The sequence below is a fragment of the Podarcis tiliguerta genome, assembly GCF_965153285.1.
Source record: "Podarcis tiliguerta genome assembly, chromosome: 6".
NCBI classification, from domain to species: Eukaryota; Metazoa; Chordata; class Lepidosauria; order Squamata; family Lacertidae; genus Podarcis; species Podarcis tiliguerta.
In genome coordinates, this window is record NC_139539.1 from 22,543,580 (window position 1) to 22,564,972 (window position 21,393).

Consider the following 21,393-nt stretch of genomic DNA (forward strand, 5'->3'; position numbering starts at 1 on the left):
CGCCCCCTGCTGGTTTCCGGCTGGTGCTTGCCTGCGGGGAGGGCGGGGTTCTGAGAGGAGGAGGCGGCGGCGGCGGCAGCTGCGAGGCGGAAGTGCCTTTGGCGCTGGGGAGGCGGGGCCGAGGGGACTCAGCGCGAGCAGGCAGAGCAGAAGGAAGGCGGCGGAGATGGAGCGGCCGTGAGGAGGGGGAAAGCGCGCGCGCGCCCACCCTCGCCCACCCCGGTCAGGCGGCCATGGAGACTGTGCAGCTGCGCCACCCGCGCCGGTGAGAAGCCAGAGGGGAAGAGATGCGTGGTGATAGTCAGGGTGGCGAAAGAGCTCTTGCGCTGTCCGAGGGGGTGGGAGGAGGCGACCTGGGTGCATGTAGGTTACGGAGGCGGGTCGGTGCACTTCTCTTCCTCTTAGGCCCTTTCCCACCCACCCTTTTCCTCCTCCGCTTCCTCCCGGGAAACGCGCTCCTTCTTCGTCTTAAACTGCCCTCCTCGCATCTTCCGTCGGAGTTCGCGCGCATGACCCGGAGTTGGCTAAATGCAACGGGAGTTGTGCAAAAAGCAATGAAATAAATAGCCGCCCAAAGCCTTTTTGGGGAACTGCCTGTGTCGTAAAGTTCTCTGCTTAAACTGGGATTCCATAGTGATGTAGGTGGTTGAGACTCACTCCGCTTCCTTTTTTAAGGATGCTTTTACATTTCTTTTGCAATTGCTCGCCTGCTGTAGCAACTGGAAATGTGGCCCCTGAAGAAATGAAGAGTTTGGAAATGAATGTTTTGGTTTGAGGTCTTCAGCTGTTGACTTAAGACCAGGACTCGCCTCTAACCCCAACCTTCAAAATGCAACCATGTTTATAATCTCATTTATTTATGCTGCTATATGGATGACTGCTTCCCTTTTCTTCTGTAATTGTGCTCTGTTTCTTTCTCTTAAAGCCCAAGCATAAAACAGTGGATATTATTAACAGTGTGACAAGCCTTAGATCTGGGCAGGTAAACATGTGAAGATGTCATCCTGAGTTAGATGCTGATATGTCTTTTCCAAGTATTTTGTACTCTGGTAGCAGCTTTCAAAGCTCTTGTGTGTGGGAGGGTGTTCCCAGCTGTCTGAGATGCCAGGGATTCATCCTGGGACCTTGTGCTGCATGCAGAGCCTGCAGTCTTCCACGAACCTAAAGACCATCCTTGAGTAGCGGAGCTTTGCATTATTTTTACTGAATTATTTCATGTTACATACAACCTACATGAAAATGAGGTGTAAGCCAACTCAAACATGCAAACATCTGACTGCACGTAGGAAGTGTGTGTTCAACAGCCCCAAATAGGAAGTGCTGGCCTCTTTTTTCAAATGCTTATTGCTCATTTGATGAGCATGGCGAACAGAAGTGAACAAGGAAGTCTGGTGCATAATGAGAAGTTCTAGATGACAAAACTCTTAAGATTCTTGATTAACCATGACCATAGAGCAGAATTGAAACAAGGATGAATATGGTTAGAGACTAATACTTCAAGAATAACCTGTCATTTATTAGTTAAAGATGGCTGAGCTGTTAACATAATGCTCCCAAAGTGTTGTTAGGCTTTGGTCGCAGTACTGACTGAAAATACAGCTCTATCTTTTATGTTCTATCAGCTGGCAGAAAGCTGTCACCACAGAAAGCAGAATAGCATGTTGATCTGTGGAAATAAAATTAAAGAAAGATAGACAAATATTCTCTCACTTCCTAAGGCTGTTTTGGATTAAACAGAGTTCTGTGAATTTCATCACAGGGTTCATAAGCAGTACATTCCGGAATGATGTCTTAATACAATATTTGGTTTTTAAATGTCTTTCTGGGTTGAGGAATTTGAGGAAGTTGGACCAGATCATTCAGAGAACAAATGACTCCTCACACCCCACAGGCCTAGAAAGGCATGCGTGTTGCCTGTCAGTTTTTAAAAGTAAAACTCCTGTTATTTATAACATAACGTGTGCACTTTTATCTTTTCTCACAGTTATGTTGCTGGTAGAAATGGATTGTTGTTAAAGAAGTACATTTTACTTCATTTAATTGTGATGTCTCCTAGGCTGGGTCCACATGTGTATTCAATGTGATAATGTCAGTGGCCTTATCAAACTTCCCCCACTCTCCCCAGGCTCATGCTTATTCAAACAGTAATGCCTGATAACATGCTTTGTGGTTGCTTTTCGGTTGTATGTGTTGGGCTGTAATCATTTAGCATTAGGAAAAGAGTCTCTCTCCCCCCTCACCCAAATGTTGCCTTCTTCCCTCTCCAACATAGTCCCAAAGAGATTAGAAACTCCTGTTTCCATTTTTTAACTGCCATTCAGTGTTATGTCTGAACCCTAAACTTTGGCTAATTTTAACTATGGTTTGTGAAAACAAGCCATATTATTGAACTGTGGTTTGAAGTTTGCTTGTTCCCACTAATCATTACAGTGGTACCTCGGTTTATGAACAGTCCTGTTTACGAACTATTCCGGTTTGCGAACTTTATCTTGGTCTACAGACGAAAGCCGAACTGTGGAAGGGCACTGGTGGCGGGAGGTCTCATTAGGGAAAGTGCGCCTCGGTTTAAGAACAGACTTCAGGAATGGAATGGATTAAGTTCGTAAACCGAGGTACCACTGTATTGCACATTGGTTTAGCCAGAAGTTTGAGAAGCAGTCCTCAGAATGTAGCTAAAAGATGGCACAAGACAAAACAGCAAGCTGTGATTAATCTAAAACAAGAGGGAAAGCCTCTGAAGTTGTCCTCGTAGCTCCACCAGAAAGGGGACCATGCAACTCCAGGGAAAACAAGGCACATTCTCATAAACTATGGTTTATGGTTGCATCTGGGCCAGCTCTATGCTTCTCCTTTGGACACAAGTATGATAATAAAGGAGATACTAACATTTTGGCTAAGAGGCCAGTTCCAATTTGGGATTTTTGTCTTGTCGTTTCAGCACAGGCTGTAAGTGAACTGTCTCAGGTTAAGAAAACCCCACAGAGCAGCTTACAGAAGTATCTGGTTCATGCAGGCATGCAATTGCTTTTTTCTTTTTTGGATGGCCCATTTACATGATGAGCAAGAGAGGCTGTTTCCTTTGTTTTGTGGTGTAGAGAGCACTTTTACCCCTTTCTAATTTCCACTTCCTACACGTTGGGCTTCTGCTGATGGTAATATGTAGGTTTCCTTTATTCTTAACTAGAACTTTTTTGTGGTGACCAAATTAAAGAAATCCACACTGAAAATTTATTCTTGTACCAATATAGGTTGCTAATAACATAACTGAAATAGTGAGTATCGTTGGCACAGTTAATCAACTTGCTGCTTCTGGCTTCATTTTTATATGTGCGTTTCCAAGTTCAGATGTTGCTAACGGGTTATAATGATTAAATGGAAGTGCAACCACTTTAAGTAGGGTTCAGTTTTTTACAGCAAAGTTGGTTGTTCCATGAAGGTGGTGCGTATGAATGGGAGAAAGTGGCTTACTCGCGTGCAGTATTAAAAAACTTAAAAACGGTGTCTGTCTATTAAAGTTGCTAATATGGATTTTTGCTTAAATAGTTGCATTTCGAAGTTAGTATGTCACTTCCCTCTCTCTTCTTACTTATGTCTCAGTATTCCACCAGCATTTTAACCATGTAAATAACCAACCCTACTTCTAAGATTGTGCCTTAACATGAAACTGGCTTCTAAACTTGCATTAGTACTTGCCTGGAATATTAGTACACAATATAGTAATACATTTTTCATCAGTATTAACTAGAAATCATGACCTAGGCATATTTGTTGACATCTGTTTCAAACAAGAGCAGGTTCTGTGGTCTTAATGCTTATCGCTGAAGCTAGTTCTGGTATTTCACCATTTCCTGGGTTGAAATCTTAGTCATGTTTCTTCATTTTAGAAAGTCGTTGTGTATTTCACATATGTGCTTTTCTATTTATGTATTCAGAACATAATACAGAAAGCCATATGTTTTGGGTTTTCAGAAACATGTGGACTTCTCAGGACTCGCTACTACTAATTTTGCACTTTTGGTAAAAGGCCGCCTCAGAAATGTGAAAAGTATATATCACATTTTCTTTCTGTTTGGTTAAAAAATGTATCTATTGTTGGTCCCCATGTGTGTTTAGCAATTCTAATATATAGCTCCATTTTTTACTTATTTTACTTCTGACCAAACTGCGTGAGGCAGTGGAAGAACGGAGCGCCTGGCGTGCTCTGGTCCATGGGGTCACGAAGAGTCGGACATGACTAAACGACTAAACAACTAAACAACAACAACAACTTTTATTAATAAACGTAGAACATCTTCTGAAAGTGAACAATGAACATTTCAGCATGTTCCCATTTTTTAAAAATTTAAAAAGAAAAATTTAAAAAATGCATTGTTCTCTGAAAGGTGCAGTGCAACAGAAAATATGGGCGATTATGAGAGAAAATGGATTGTGTGTGCATTACCCCTTGTGCTTCTATAGGTTCCTTAAAAAGCCACTGCAACAACACTGATTCAGTGTTGCTATAAGGCTGGTATCACTTCCAAAGCCTTCCTGGCTCAAAGCTTTGAATGCCTCTCCTCTCCTTGCTCTTAAACTTTGCATTGTTTTTTTGTACCATGTAGACCAATGTAGTGCCTTCCAGATGTTGTTGGACTCCCAGCTTGATCCTGTCCATTGGCTATGCTGGCTGGGTTGATGGCATTCGGAGTCCAATAACATCTGGAGGGCATTGCATTGGCTACTCTTGATATAGGGGCTTTTCCAAAAAAGCATACATCTACATCTTTTTTTGTGTGTTCTGTTTTTCTTTCTTGTTTGTATAGTATTATTTTGGATTCAATGTTTGTAATTTTTGTTACGATTTTGCATTGAAAATAAAATAATTTTAAAAATTTAAAAGAAAAAGATATAGGGGCTTTCCCTCAGTATGGGTAGAAGAGTGCTATTTGCTCTGTTAAAGAATTATGATGACTGATAAGGCTGATTGAACACTGTCTCCTATATCTGACAATGAGTTTTAAAATATATGTATGAAAGCCTCCTCTGATATTTGCATAGCATAACTGAAATTTTCTTTCCTTTGCCACAGGCAGCTAAGGAAGTTAGATGAAGATAGTCTGACAAAACAACCCGAAGAAGTATTCGATGTGCTAGAAAAACTCGGAGAAGGGTAAGTACAGGTAACAAAAAGTGCAAGTAATGTGCTGAGACATACAGGTGCTGGTTCTTATGTGTGCCACAAGCTTCAAAACAGCTTGTTGTTCATTGTACTGCTTATACAAATCAAGAAGTGGCAGTGTTCTGTAGATGGCTTATTCAGCGGTTACTATGTGTAATGTTTATTAATTTTTAAATTGGGATTAAAAAGCCCACCTGTCTCTTGCCAGAATGCTTTATACATTGTATATTCACCTGCATCATGTAAATCCTGCAAGTGATTGCCAGTGGTTATGTACCCATCACAACCCTTGATTGTTGAACAACTTAGCAAGGCTGGTACCATATTAATCTTTATGCAAGTTCTCCATGCAGTGTTGAGTGCTTGAGTGTGGGGGGCACTTTAGCATACGGTTCAGTGTCTTTCCTTTCTGTATCACCTCTTACAGTGTTCAAAGCTTGTATTTCTTGTTACAGGTCCTATGGCAGCGTTTTCAAAGCTATCCATAAAGAAACGGGCCAGGTTGTTGCAATTAAGCAAGTTCCTGTTGAATCTGACTTGCAGGAGATCATTAAAGAGATATCCATAATGCAACAATGTGATAGGTAAGTGCAACTGGTCCGTATTTTCACTCACCGGTGGTGAGAGCCCCTCCCATCCATCATGAGTGCCCCCAAACTTCCAGCAAAAGCAGCATGCAGGAAATACATTTTACATGGTAGAGTGAGAAAAGAGGAGTGCAGTGCAGCCTTAATGTGGTTTAAATAAATCTATCAAAAGCTTTACTTGGAAAGTGTTTCTATTGAAATACTTGTATTTTTAAGACATGACAGCTCAAGAGCAGATGCCTCTTGCATTAAATTTAAAACTAATGGCCCTGAAAACTATTATCATACTGATTCTTTGCTATTGAAAAGTTCCACCCTCACGTCAGTGCCTCTAGGGTCATTTTTAAGGATTACTGAGAATATATGGAGCGTGCTCTTGAAATGTGCCATATGACTATAAAGTAGTATGTGCTATATAGAAAGTAATATAAATATAAATGATAAAATGTGCTGCATATTAAGTAAAATGTCACTCCACTGTAAGAGACATATGGTTCTGAAAACCAGTTGCTGGGAATCACAAGTGGGAAGATTGCTATTTCACTCAGTTTCTGCTTGTGAGCTTCTCATACGTATCTGGTTAGTTGCTGTGAGAGTAGGATGCTGGACTAGATGGGCCAGTGGCTTGATGCCATAGGGATTTCCTTACATTTCATGCTGGTACAGTAGAACATTGCAGAGTTCGGCTGTTACTCTAACTAATGGCTGTTACCATTATTATGGTAACGTCTCTCATATAATCCTTAGCTCTGGCAATGTTGGGTACCGCTTCAAAGGATATAGCTCTTCTTGCATGGTTTTATTTCCTTTTTAGCAGAGTATTGCCCATTAAGCTATTGGGCAGCCACTGCAGACCAAATAAATCAAGCTCTTTCACTCTATCCAGTGAAATAGCACTATGCACACTTCCGACAGATGAATGAAATAGCAGAGCTATGGAAGGGGATTTCCTTCTTCCAAGTTTGTGCTTTTAATAGGACCCCACAATGTTGTACTAAGTCTGATTTTCATTTTTGTAAATGCCAAATGTGTACTTCAGTGACACATCTTAATTTTTATTAGTCCTCATGTAGTCAAATACTATGGCAGCTATTTTAAGAACACGGACCTCTGGATTGTCATGGAATATTGCGGTGCCGGATCTGTGTCTGATATTATTCGACTGCGAAATAAAACGGTAGGTGTTCCTTCAGCATCTTCATAAATGTGTGATGTTCTGCAGACAAAAGCATCAAGTATAGGGCATTTTATGGGACGCGGGTGGTGCTGTGGGTTAAAGCCTCAGCACCTAGGGCTTGCTGATTGAAAGGTCGGTGGTTCGAATCCCCGCGGCGGGGTGCGCTCCCGCTGTTCGGTCCCAGCGCCTGCCAACCTAGCAGTTCGAAAGCACCCCTGGGTGCAAGTAGATAAATAGGGACTGCTTACTAGCGGGAAGGTAAACGGCGTTTCTGTGTGCGGCTCTGGCTCGCCAGAGCAGCGATGTCACGCTGGCCACGTGACACGGAAGTGTCTTCGGACACGCTGGCCCTTGGCCTCTTTGAGTGAGATGGGCGCACAACCCTAGAGTCTGTCAAGACTGGCCCGTACGGGCAGGGGTACCTTTACCTTTATAGGGCATTTTAATGTCTAGTGTTGAACTTGGCATTTTTTCTGTTATACTTTTGGTGCCTATTCAGGATGTTCCTCTTTTAGCAAGCTTTCTAAGTAGAGGTTTTTTTATCTCAGCTGGTATCTGTTGGATTTGAATTGATTTTATATATGGTGATGGTTGGTGTGTGTGTGTGCACAAATGATTTAGCTGTTTTTATATACACATTTGTGTATAGTTCTTGCTGTGTTGTAAATCGCTTCGGGATGAGGTGCATCAGGAATGCTCTCGATAAAGGAAAGGAAATTAAGTAAATAGCATTGTGTTTAAATCCTTTTGGTAATTAGCTTGATGTTTTCTTTGACTGACATAAGATGTTAAAGTACTTAGTGTATTCCTTCTCATTGTTTCTATTGAGATGGTAACAGCAGCCTGAGTCCATAGCCTCTCTACTGCCTCTTTCATGCCCCCAGGGTGTATACACCTTCTCAAGAAAGCACTGCATTTGCAGTTTTATTTGGCTGTGTGTATGCATGGTGGCTCTTGATTGTATTAGGAGGCAGCAGGATATGTCAGTTCTTAGTTACCATATTTTTTGCACCATAACACTCACTTTTTCCCTCCTAGAAAGTAAGGGGAAATGTCTGTGCGTGTTATGGAGGGAATGCCTACGGTGGCCGGGGGGGGGGGGGGATCTGCTGTAGTCGTGAGCAGAGGATCCATGGTTCCCCTTCCTTCCCTCCTCCGTGGCTCGTTTTGAAACAGCAAAGCGGGAGAGGAGCCGCTGAGTGGGGAGGAGAGAGGGACAGAGAGTCTGCTTCTTTAAAGGAGCAAAGCGGGAGAGGAGAGGAGCCGCTTACACGAGTGTAAGCGGCTCCTGTCCGGTTGGTTCCTTTAAAGCAAGCAGGCTCTCTGTCCCTCTCTCCTCCCCACTCAGCTCGCTAAATAGCATTATTAGCAGCATCCTTCTCCACACACCCCATGCGTGCTCCTTGTCCCTTGAGTGCTTTTCCTTCCCTCCCCACTTAAAATGTGGTTACAAAGCATGGATCCACATGGATCCTCAGGATTTTTGCATTGGGCTACTCCAAACTCACTGTCAGATCACATGTCTGTGGCCACAGCATAAACCACAAAAATCATACATCCACTGTTTCGTTTAGAATAATTTTTTTCTTGTTTTCCTCCTCTAAAAACTACGTGCGTGTTATGGTCTGGTGCGTGTTATAGAGCGAAAAATACGGTACTTTAGAGCAGGAAAGAGGAATCTGTGACCCTCCAGATGTTGTCAGACTCTCAACTCTCACTTTCTCACTGTCCATTTTGTGTAGCAAACAATAATTTAGGGTGATGGAGTTTTGATGGAATCATCATAGTGTACAGGGAAACTGGGAGCCAGTTTGACAAGGAAAGGGACAAGTTTTAGATACCAGTTCTCATATTGAGTCCCAATTATTCTGCATAAATAATAGTAGTAAGATGGATGGGACATTTGTATATTTATACTGGACACTGGCAGTCTCTCTTAGCAACAGTTAGTTGCTGGTATCGGTTAATGTAGTTAATTTCTTCCTTCAGTTGATGGAAGATGAAATCGCTACAATAATACAATCAACACTCAAAGGGCTGGAATACCTCCATTTCATGAGGAAAATACACCGTGACATCAAAGCTGGCAATATACTACTCAATACAGAAGGGCATGCTAAACTTGCGGATTTTGGGGTAGCAGGCCAACTCACAGTGAGTAAATATTGTCTATATACATTTTTCTGCTTGTGTTTCATTCAGTATTTAGTTTCCTGGAGCTGGTGCACATTAGCTGGCAGCCCCCCCCCCCCCCAATATGCCTTGGGAGGAGTAGGCAGAGCTACTACTTGAATGGTCTGTTTTGAAGCTGCTGCTACTATTGTTTACACAGATGCTGTGACTTATTCAGCCCTCACAAGATGCTGGTCCTTCTTCAGTCTGCATGTTTTGCTCTGTGATCCTGAGGGACTTGCATGGGGGCCGTCAGCTAATATGGTGTAGCCATGGTGAAACTTACATTCTGTAATGTAGAAATAACGTCTATTTCATGAAACATAATCTGTCTCTGTTGGCTTAACTATGTTGGGGATTAGATTTCATTTGATTGTTACTGTTCTAACACATTTTAGATACGTAGAGCATGTGCTCTGGATAACCTCTCGGACAGTTGTTTCCAATCTGATGCCCGCCAGATATTGTGGACTACAAACTCCCCTCAGCCTTAGCTAACACAGACTGATGGGAGTTGTTATACAAAAGGTCTGAAGGGCATCAGATTAGTAAAGGCTAAGTTTGGTTTTTTTTAATTGCTGCACTTCATTTTATGACTGGGTTCCCTTTCTTTTGTTAGGACACCATGGCAAAAAGGAACACTGTGATAGGAACTCCTTTTTGGATGGCACCTGAAGTGATTCAAGAAATCGGATACAATTGTCTAGCAGACATCTGGTCTTTGGGCATTACTGCCATTGAAATGGCGGAAGGAAAACCACCATATGCCGATATTCACCCGATGAGGGTAAGTGTTGGGTAACCAGACTTAACTGTGCAATCTCAACCATGTCTACCCACAAGTCCTGTTTTAATTCAATGGACATGTGAGAATCCAGATTCTTAAATACGCCATTGCATGATCTTATGGGTGCCCTGTCCTGTGTTGAGGGAGTGGGGCAGCAGGGTTGCACATTGCTGCTTTTGCGTTCGACAGGTCTTGTGAGGGGCCTTACATGGAGGGTGTGAACATCAGTGGGGGAGGGCCTAGCCCATGTGGCCCTGTAACCATGTCACACATTATTTTAATGTGTAGAGAAGGTTGTCTCAACGCATCAATCGTTTGACCTTGCAGCACCAAACTAGCCTGTTCTCTTAACATCAGTTTCACAATGGGTGAAGGGAAACACTCCAAAGGAAAGGATAGTATAGTGATCTTGTATCAACAGATTGCCTAAGCAGATGCCAGCTTGCACAAACCTGTATTTCCTTCAAATCCCCCCCTCCCCAAAAAAGCCTCTCCTTGGAGTCTGGGAGGAACTTCTGAACATTGCAGGTTTTGTCATACAGGAGCCTGCAGTTGGGGGGTGAGGGGGTTGCCTGAAATTGGATGGAAGAACCTTGCAAGAGTGGAGCTCCACCAATGCAAGATCTTCTGCTTGATTTCAGCTGATCCCTCCTTCCCACTGCAGCTCTATACAACAGTGTTCAGTAAGCTTCACATAGAGACACTCACACACACTTCATGCCTTCTGAGACAGCATGGGTACATTCATCTTTTATACACTGGGATTGCTGGAGAATGGAGGCTTTTAACTGCCCCCCATCCCAATACAACCAAAGTCACTAAGCTGATAAGTCTTTTCCTTGCCACCCAACTGACGGCTGAGCAGTTGAGGAAAGTGGGCAGGGCTTCCTGGGGTTTTGGGGACTGCGAGGAAAGCTGCCAAAGGCTGTATGTAGTCCGGTTGTTCCATGAGTACAGCAGCATTTTGATTCTGAAGCTAGCTTATGCAGAGTACAGTTTGAATACAATTGCAGTTAGCAGGCTTGAAAGATATGCTCTTATCCACTGAATATAAAAAGCAGCACATAAGAAACAGTACAATGTATTGGTGGCTGCTACCAATTCCACTGGTGGAATTATGGTGGAGAATTATGATGGAGGTGGGTACTTCTCAGGGTTCCAGTTAGTGGCTTGGGGTCATCATTAGCCATCCCCTGTGCAACACTGTCAAGAACTTTGGTCCACCCTTGCAAAATCTTTCTCAGTGTGGTCATTGTTTGATTTATACTTTAAAAAAATATATAAGGTCAACAGCAGGTAGAAAAAATATATATACTTTGTTTGCAGGCAATTTTCATGATTCCAACAAATCCACCTCCAACATTCCGGAAGCCGGAACTCTGGTCAGATGAATTCACAGACTTTGTAAAGCAGTGTCTTGTGAAGTGTCCAGAAAAAAGAGCCACTGCCACGCAGCTGCTTCAGGTCAGTAATACTGTTGGAATGTAAAGCAATAAATAAAATTATTTGTCTGTTGGAGAAATAGACAGGCAGTTTTCCTGTCTGTCCCTCGTCTCCCCTCCATTGTAGCAGTTTTGTTGCTGATCATCTTGTGCTTCTAAGTTTTAGATAGTAGAGTTGCATTGTAGTGCTTAAAAAAATAAAGTACTTTGCTGCCTGGTGGGGGTTATCAGTAGGCAAAGTGAACACTGATCCAGGAATGCTTTGGGTATAGGATACTGTTTCTTGGGCAGGGGATTGGGTTGTATTTGTTTCCTTATTCCTCTGTGCTTGGTGATTGTGCTGCTGCTTTGTAAATATCAGGTCCTGTGCATATTTACTCAGAAGCAACTCAGTTCATTGAGGCTTGCTCCCAAATTAACATTCAGGAAATTCCTATTTCCATAGTCAGGGCAGGCTTTGTGGAATCTTCTATATCGTAGCTGTCTGAACAATATGTACTGTTGCTAATAAAAAATGTGTATAGATCAGAACTAACATGCATACTTTCATATTCATATTAATTACTACTTTCCACCCATTTTGCAAAATTAGGCAGATCATTTGGCATTAATAGTCCTTTTTGTGTCCTAATCTATTGAAGTGTTTACACATAACTTAGTAGAAATGCATTTGCCTTGTAGATTGCATTGTTTGGGTAGGGCTGCCATGCTTGAATAAACTTGCATTACAAAATCAACAGAATTAGAAGGATTAACATAGCTCGGGGTTAAGATCTTTTGCTGCTACATGTTGTTCAAAGTTCATCGTTCTTAATGTGTCTTCTTTAGCATCCATTTGTAAAAAATGCCAAAGGAGTTTTCATCCTACGAGACCTGATTAATGAGGCAATGGATATTAAACTGAAAATTCAGGAAGCTCAACAGCGTGAGATGTATCATGATGATGAAGAAAATTCAGTGAGTGCTAAAACTACTTAACCATTGTCCTTCCTGTAGTAGCATTGCTCTGTACCCCTCTATTAGCTGTGTTGGCAGTTCATAATTTCTGTGTCAGTTTTTTAAAGTCTGCTTTCTGAAAAAATTACCCCCAAGTCCATCAGTAGGTCAGTGGCCTTGGAACTAATCGCAGCTGGTGAAATATAGTGAGCAAGCAAGTCGACTTGAAATCTTCTTGCTTAAATGGAAAGGAAAGGCTCTACATCAATAGCAGAGTACATGTCATGCATGCAGAAAGGTCCCAGGTTCAATACCTGTTATGTTGAAGTGTAGCAGAGTTGGGGCTCAACTTTGGCAGGTGGGCAGGGTCAGGTCTGTCATCTGATGTCAGAGAGGTCAGGTGGTTGCCTCTCCTGCCTGTCAGAGTTCAGCTGCACGATCAGCTGATCCAGTCACAACTTTACCAACCCCATACCTGACATCACACATGACAGTTGGAGTGGGGCAGGTCGGTGTGGTTTGGGGGAAATTGCCTCATGGGCCAAATGGGGGAAACCTTCTGGATCACATTTGGTATGTGGGACATTTTCTATCCTTGAAATATATGGATCCTGGGTGGCAGGGCTGGGAAAACCCTTCTGCCTAAGACTGGGGAGAGCTACAGAAATGACCTTAAATTGCCCAAGTGGGTCAGAGTTGGGGCCAGATGTGACTAGAGAAATAAACAGCTTTTTCAAACAGATATCAGAATGCATCAGCAGAAAATCAGTGAAATTATTTTCCAAATAAGCCACCCTTTACCTGGTGGTTTCCAGATACTTTGGGATATAGCTCTATAAAAATGCATAAACTGGAAATGCATGTTCTGCAAAAGCAGAGGAGAGACCTTCTGAATTTCTCTCTTGACTATGGAGGAGGAAGAGAGGAAAGTGAGGAACAAGCAGCTTGCTGTAGCTTATTCGGGCTTGTTCACTTCGCATTAGACTATTTTTTTATTATGGAAGTGGTTTATGTATCCCCTTTCGGCGCCTCTAAGGTGGTTCGCAACAATAAAATGCAATTTTCTTGCAATATAGAAAAAACAGCAAGACTCTAAAAACAAAGGAAGTAGAAAACAGCCACCAAGGCTGTTATATACAGCTAAAAGTGTAGTGAAATACAGTTAGGCCTCAAATTATGTGGGGCTACATTCTGGGGATTGCGCCTAAAGCCAAAATCACTTGTAGTCAAAACACATTGGGTTCAATGCTGGGTTGGATTGCCAAAGTCTTTTTTCCTGGATGTTTGGGAGCCACTGTTCTAGATGATACGTGTTGGCAAATTAAAAACATGCATCTGTTTAGAATCCCCGACATCAAAGTTAAGAGGCAGTTTTGAACAAAAAGAAGTGTAATATTTTGCATAATTATTATTAACACTTCGACCCTGTCCTTCCTCCAAGGAACCTGGCACAGCATACAAGCCCACTTTGTGGAAGGATTGCATAAGTTCAGGACTTCATCAAGTAATTTCACAGTTTTGTGTGGTGCTTCCTCTGTCAAAATGCTATCTGCTATCATAATCAGTATTTTGAAGGAAAACTTAAAATATTTGTTACAGGAAAGTGGAATCTCAGCATTACGATCTGTTGCTAAATTATGTAACATTTGTTTGCACTAATAATTTTACTTCAACTTCTAAAATTTCTGCAGTTAACTTTTTTTTTGCAAAGCTTTTTAACATTCCTCTGTTGCTGCTGGTAATGTATAACTTGATTAAATAGCAGATTTCGATCTTAAAGCTGTCTGTCCAATATTTGCTGTCCATTGAAAAGAAACTGTTACTAACTGATAACGAACTAGAATCAGATATGTAAACTAACATTACACACTCCTTTCAATTCTAATTGCATTGTCTTGGAGAAATACTGATACCTTGCTTAGCCTGATTCAAATTTTTATCTCTTGCATCTCTATTCAGGAAGAAGATGAAACTGACGCTAGGACCATGGTGCGGGCACAGGGACAAGAGACTGGTACAATCAGAGCTGCTTGTGGAATGAGTGATGGCATCAATACCATGATAGAATACAATGACACGTTAGAGTCACAACTGGGAACAATGGTCATAAATGCTGAAGATGAAGAAGATGAGGGTACAATGAAGAGTAAGTGCATTTTTCATTATAATAAAGTGCAGTCTTTTAAGCTTTAAAGCAATGTGATACCCTTCTCAGACCAGCAGTGACAGGGAACAAATTTTGGAGAATTTTTCTCAGTTTGGAAACCTTTAGCTGAGTTCAGGCTCTTTCACATTTAGATTTTACTCATATTGGGGGGTTGTTGTTGGCACACACACTCTTCCTCCAGAACGTACAAGGCAGTGGCAAAGTGTGGGGCGGTCTCTGGCACATGGCACCATCCAAGGTTTCAAGAAGTTTCTTCAGGTACAATTGGGGAAGGGAGTTGGTAAGAGGAGTGTTCAGACCCTATTGTGCTCCCGATGACATCATTGGGAGCATCATAGGGTTTCTGAGCTGATGTTAATGAGAAATGGAATGTAAATAGAATGTAGGTGAAGGACTGAGCAGAGAAACCATAAACATTCTTGTGGAATGACATAGGTCCAGGTGCTTATCACAAAGTGCTTGTCGCAAGAAACTAGTGGAAGGAGGGAGAGGGAAGGCTGAAAACCTTGAAGTCATGACATGTGCTTAAGCAGCAGAAGTCAGAGGTTTTCCCAAATATGGATGAGATCATGATTTGTGTACTGGTAGAAATAGGTGCACGGTTCAAATGTTGGCACATCATTTGCCCACTTCCATGGTGGAGCCATCCTGCTTGACTGACACTGGAGTCCGGATTCTTGACTGGCTGCCTAGGCTACCCTAGGCATGGGGGAATTTAACCCCAGTATTTCCTAGAGACTAATTTTCTTGGAAACCATTTCCTAATTCTTGGGGAAACTGCTTGGCAAACTCTTCTCAGAGTTGAAAAGCGGGGAGCTTGCCCATTACATTTGCCACAGGGGGGAAAATGTTCTATTGAAACTAAGGGGACTTTGCAAAGCCATTTGTGACGTGGCGTTAGAGGAGAAAGTGACGTGTCCAAGCCCTTGGGTTGCCTAACCATGTCTTAAGTCTCAGGTGATAAATATTCTTCCATGCAGGATAAAAAGCTTAAATTGTGATCCACTGTTCTGGTGCATTGTGAGTGGCAGGAGGCTGGACAGGATGGAAAAGAGAAAATGAACTTTGTTCAGCTATGTACTAAGAAGAAGCCTCTTCCTGTAAATGGAAAAGGGAAGTGATTTGCATTAATAGAATCAGTCGCATGAAACGATGCAAGAACACGAATTGCTTAGGATATAATGTCTATGTGGCCTAGCTAATCTTGAGTCAGCAAGTGCCTGGTGTCTGATGGAATTCAGAGGATGGTCCTCTTGCCCCCTGTGCAGCTGGCCGGAATGATTGTTGAATCTATATGGGCCATACAGGCGTTTGTGATTATGATATGCCAGTTGGTTGCATGTTAGAGTAATACAGTGGTGCCCCGCAAGACGAATGCCTCGCAAGATGGAAAACCTGCTAGATGAAAGGGTTTTCCGTTTTTCAATGCGCTTCGCAGGACGAATTTCTCTATGGGCTTGCTTCGCAAGACGAAAATGTCTTGCGATTCCTGAGATTTTTTTTCGCTCCCCACCCCCTTTTTCTAAGGCACTAAGCTGCTAATAGCCTTTTAGCAGCTAATCCGCTAATCCCTTAAGCCTTTAATAGCCGCTAATAGTCACTAAACCGCTAATAGCGCTAATCCGCTAAACCGCTAATAGGGTTGCTTCGCAAGACGAAAAAACCGCTAGACGAAGAGACTCGCGGAACGGATTCTTTTCGTCTTGCGAGGCACCACTGTAACGAGAATGCAGGCAGCTGCTGTTCTGACATACTGTTGGTTTTCCTAGATTGTATTCACTCATATACTTGAATTACTAGTAATTGCTACTTTGGCATGGCATCCTTATAATCAAGGATTGTTCTTTCAATCAAAAACAAGTTTCAATCAAAAACAAGTTTATGTTACAAACCCTTGTTTGTAACATAAAGCAAGCTAGCTGTGATACCTGCTTACTATGATGTGACCAGTGAAAACTGACCTCTATGAATCTAAGAAAATAATGTTTCAAAAATGTATTTTTCATTTGTGTTCTTTGAATTTGGGCTGAGTCTGCTTCACTGTTAGGCTGTGATATTACAGGATGGTCTACATCCAGGTGTAGGTCATAGAAAATGAAAGTTCAGCTGTCTATTTTTGTCTCATTGTGGTTCTTCATTCTCCTGAAAAATGCTCCTTTCCACCACTGGAGGGAGCATAACATGAGAAATGAAACTTTCATAGAATTTTTGTACAGTTGGAAGGGACCACGAGGTTATTCAACTGAACAGTGTTTTGCAAAAACCATTTTATTGAGTACATGCAGTATACATTGCAGTGTCTCTCTACCTTCTGTGGTAGTCAGGTCCTGGAAGTAGAAAGCAGATGTTTCCATTTAGCTGTAGTTTCTAAAACCTATGTTAAAGCACACAAATAAGTGCAGTTATGCTGGGGCTATGGAGCAAAGTGGAGCAGTTGATATCACCAACTTGTGTTTCTTAAATAGCTTTATACTAACAATATTAATAAACTAAGCATGCTGTTTTATAGCCTATACTTAAGCTTAGACCACACATGAGGTGCTAGAATGCTCTTCGCTACTTCAGGCTTCAAATGGTGGGTACTGTGTTTTTAGTGTTAAAAGGTAAAGGTAAAGGTACCCCTGCCCGTACGGGCCAGTCTTGACAGACTCTAGGGTTGTGCGCCCATCTCACTCAAAGAGGCCGGGGGCCAGCGCTGTCCGAAGACACTTCCGGGTCACGTGGCCAGCGTGACATCGCTGCTCTGGCGAGCCAGAGCCGCACACGGAAACGCCGTTTACCTTCCCGCTAGTAAGCGGTCCCTATTTATCTACTTGCACCTGGGAGTGCTTTCGAACTGCTAGGTTGGCAGGCGCTGGGACCGAACAGCGGGAGCGCACCCCGCCGCAGGGATTCGAACCGCCGACCTTTTGATCGGCAAGTCCTAGGCACTGAGGCTTTAACCCACAGCGCCACCCGCGTCCTTCACAAATGCCCAGCAAAATTAAGCAAGCAAGCAACCCCCCACCCCCACCCCCCAAAAAGCAGATAAGAAAGGTTCTAGCCTACCTACTTGCAGGATTTATTTTTAAGCATAAAGGTACATTTAAAATGTATTTCCCTTTCCCCACTTGCCATTAGTCCCTTCTACTACTTTGTGATCCGATCATTTCTTTCCCACAGTCTTATTTTATATAATGTTTGCCAAAAGCAGACATTCTCAGAAACACCCCACCCCACCCTCGCACTACATATATGAGTCTGGTGACTTCTGTTTCAGTGTACAGACGGCGCAACGGCAGCGGGAGGCCCCATTAGCTAAAGTGGTGCTTCAGGCTAAGAACAGTTTCAGGTTAAGAACAGACCTCCAGAATGAATTAAGTTCTTAACCCGAGGTACCACTGTATCTGAAGAAGTGTGCATGCACACGAAAGCTTATACCTAGAACAAACTTAGTTGGTCTTTAAGGTGCTACAGGACTATTTTTTAATTTTTTATTTTGACTTCGTCAGACCAACACCTACCTGAATCTGAACATTTAAAGTACATACTACAGAGCAAAGGGGGCAGTTAAGTGTTGCGGGGAGGCTCAGAGGATTCATGGGTGCCAGGGGAAGCCTCAGGGACACCCATTACATCCATGAATGCCATTTTGGTGACCCTAGACATATAGGATGTCTATCCTCTCTCACTTCTAAATGCTGCAGGTAGGTTGGTGTGGGGTTTAGTATGGAGATTAAAATGCTGCCTCTTAGTCTGATTTGCTGTTTTAAGCTGCATGTGAGCCAATTGTATTGGGTTGTGAATTTTACTGCAGCAGTTTTAAGTTTGTGTTTAAATAGCTGAGATTGAAAACTTTGCAAAAAGAAAAATAACCTGTGAAAAAACGTTCTTGATGGAACATATTTCTAAAGTCCATGACATTGACAACATTTAACCAAAAGAGGGTGCTCTTTCACAGCTTTTAATGGAAAACTTGAGTTGTGAAAGGGTAGAGTGTTCTTCTTACACCTGAACACTTGTTTTCTCCCTTAGCAATGTTGATAAGGAACATTAAAGACAGATATTAAAGACACTGAGGTCCAGCGCAGAGGGTCATCTGGTGGTTCCCTAATTGCGAGAAGCGAAGTTGCAGGGAACTAGGCACCTGCCCTGTGGAACGCCATCCCATCAGATGTCAAAGAAATAAACAACTAACTGACTTTTAGAAGACATCTGTTTAGGGAAGTTTTTAATATTTTATGAATTACTGTTTTTTAATCTTTTGTTGGAATCCAGCCAGTGGCTGGGGAAACCCAGCCAGATGGGCAGGGTATAAATATAATATATTATTATTATTATTATTATTATTATTATTATTATTATTATTATTTATTACTACAGTACAGTATCTTCTCATGAGGGCCACTTCACACATCTGAGAGTGCCCATAAAATATGTGTGAATTGGACTCCTCTGGAAATGGGTGTACAGTGGTGCCCCGCAAGACGAATGCCTCGCAAGATGGAAAACCCGCTAGACGAAAGGGTTTTCCGTTTTGGAGGTGCTTCGCAAAACGAATTTCCTATGGGCTTGCTTCGCAAGACGAAAATGTCTTGCGAGTTGCTGCGATTTTTTTCCGCTCCCCACCCCCTTTTTCTAAGGCACTAAGCTGCTAATAGCCTTTTAGCAGCTAATCCGCTAATCCCTTAAGCCTTTAATAGCCGCTAAACCGCTAATAGCGCTAATCCGCTAATGGGGTCGCTTCGCAAGACGAAAAAACCGCTAGACGCAGAGACTCGCGGAACGGATTCTTTTCGTCTTGCGAGGCACCACTGTATCCTACAGCCACCCATCAGGTAACTTATTCTGTGGGTTCCTGTTGAGCACCCACTTGTTGGCTAACCTGGATTAGCTGTCATGTAGTGTGTGGATTGGCTCTAAGAAATTCAACAGGCAGGTAATTCACCAGGCAGGTAAATGTTCACTATTCAGTCACTGTACATGGGTTCACCTAGCTAGCCTATATGAAATGATGGCACTGCTTGATATTTTGTAGTCTGCCTCCTGTCACTTTAAAACAACACCAAGTGGAGATGTTACAAGTCATTGCCCAGCTTTACCAAACATGCAGAAACAAAAACATTGCCATGCAGGTAGATCTTGTTCAGGGTTCTGGCTAGTGCGCTAGAGGTGCTATCTTCTAGGATAGGTAATCCGCTCTTGGGTCAGGCAGTCAGTCAGTCTTCCAGGCCTCTTTAGGGTTTGTTTCTTAAGTTTTCTTCTATAGGCAAGCCCTGTTTTAGGCACGATGGATATGTGCACAATCGCTCACACGCTCACAGTGCCGAACCCAGAAGTGACGTCAGCTCTGTTTTTTCAGGACTCATGCAAGGCCCATCAAAGCCAACCAGAAGTGGTAAGAATACCTGTGTTGCTATGTCTGCTGTAATGCAGACATTACATTCTTCCTGGATTCAGAGGCGCAGAGTGGAGCTGGCTCCATTTACACAGGCTGTTAGAACTATAATGCTTACCTGTGCACACCTGAGTCTCCCTCAGTATGTGAAATGCTGGGAGAATAAAAGCCTTGTGAGCTGTTACTACCCCAGCAAGGTGTAGTAGTAAGAATGGGAGACAAAGAGCCCACTCATCGACCCACACAGAGTGCAGAGGGACCTATAGGCTAGGGAAATATGGAACTGAGGGAGTAACAGATGGGAGTTGTAGGGGCACCTGTGTTTATGTGCAGAGAAGCAGAGATGTTACTGCTCTGGTGTGCAAAGGGAATGGTTTAACAAAGCAACTTAAAGAGGGCACCGTCCTCTCTGAGAAGCATTGCTGTGAATTCTTTAAGCTGGAAATGCTTTGGGTGGAAACCTGAACCTCTTGTATGTAAAGTGTGCTTTGCCACTGAGTTGGTTGTAGCCCTTTCCATCACAACTGTTCCAACAAAACAGTCTGGTGAACGTTCCTTATTAAAATTGCTTTAAAACAGCTTTGGGCTCGTACTCAAGCCTCGCACAGCTTGTTACCTTTGCCGTATTAATTTTTCTTGGTATAATTGTTTCTTGGCAAGGTGACCTGTGCCATATTCAGTCTGCGGAGTCTGTATGTGCTGTGCCCCACTAAATTGCTTCAAGTGCTCTGTTTTTCACCTTATCACTCCTACAGTAATGTTCCTTTCACATTCAGTTAAATTGATTTAGCTGTAAAAATTCATCAGCCTTGTGTAACAGTCTTTTGGGGAAATAGTTTTTAATAATCAGTATAACTAAATGGTATTTTAAATGCAATGGAATTGAGGTCATTAATATCATCAAAGTGGTTCGTATTTCATGACTGGCGTTAACAACTGGTAGGAAGGAATTGGCTGGATCTTAACAATATTTTTTTTTAAAAAAATAATATTCAAGTACCATAGAGCAGAATTTTCTGCAACATTTTTTCCCCTTGGAATGCTGTGTGAAACACTGGAGTGTAAGTTTTTGCATTCTGCATTCAAAAATGATTCCTCTGTGTCCTATTGCTCCAGTTCATACTTCGGTGTACTGTGGCAAGGATTTTCCTGCAGCAACATTGCATCATTTGTTGGCATACTGTGGCATCTGCTCACGGTAGGGAATTTGGCATGTCTGTTGTGTAGTCAAGAGATTGGATTGGCCTTTTGTGTTCTGATAAAATGATGCAGAAGCGCTCTTGGAAACCTTTTTATTTCTGCCTGCATGAATAGGAGTATCCTAGAGCTACAATTCAGAAAGCCGATAGCACCCCATACCTGAAGGAGTGCCTCCTCCCAAATCAGCCTGCCCGTTTTGTAAAATCATCTGCTGAGGCTTATCTCTATGTACTTTTTCCATCAAAGTACGAACAGCCTCTATAAGGGAGAGGTAATTCTAGGCGGTTGCATCTGTTTATGAAATGCCCTCTGCAGAAGCACCAACACTGCAATCTGTTGGGTACCAAGCAAAAACATAATTTTTATCAATCAATGGATTTTAGTGTGCGG

At 42.5% G+C, this 21,393-nt stretch overlaps 1 protein-coding gene across 3 annotated transcripts in view; it reads left to right on the forward strand.

Moving 5' to 3' along the window:
- The window catches only part of STK4 (serine/threonine kinase 4), a 64,215-nt gene that overhangs the window by 3,308 nt on the left and 39,514 nt on the right, over nucleotides 1-21,393 (forward strand). The window contains exons 1-10 of one of the 3 annotated variants that reach the window (XR_014512728.1): nucleotides 30-265; nucleotides 5,069-5,149; nucleotides 5,614-5,742; nucleotides 6,808-6,922; nucleotides 8,912-9,076; nucleotides 9,714-9,881; nucleotides 11,208-11,345; nucleotides 12,152-12,280; nucleotides 14,219-15,784; nucleotides 16,153-16,195. Coding sequence is in view for 2 of the 3 variants with exons in the window: in XM_083446980.1 (XP_083303106.1) it covers nucleotides 234-265; nucleotides 5,069-5,149; nucleotides 5,614-5,742; nucleotides 6,808-6,922; nucleotides 8,912-9,076; nucleotides 9,714-9,881; nucleotides 11,208-11,345; nucleotides 12,152-12,280; nucleotides 14,219-14,405 (1,144 nt within the window). In the remaining variant the exon portion in view is untranslated. Of the gene's footprint in view, nucleotides 1-26; nucleotides 266-5,068; nucleotides 5,150-5,613; nucleotides 5,743-6,807; nucleotides 6,923-8,911; nucleotides 9,077-9,713; nucleotides 9,882-11,207; nucleotides 11,346-12,151; nucleotides 12,281-14,218; nucleotides 15,785-16,152; nucleotides 16,196-21,393 lie in introns of those variants that run through there. The other 2 variants (XM_083446980.1, XM_083446981.1) reach the window with 2 other exon arrangements.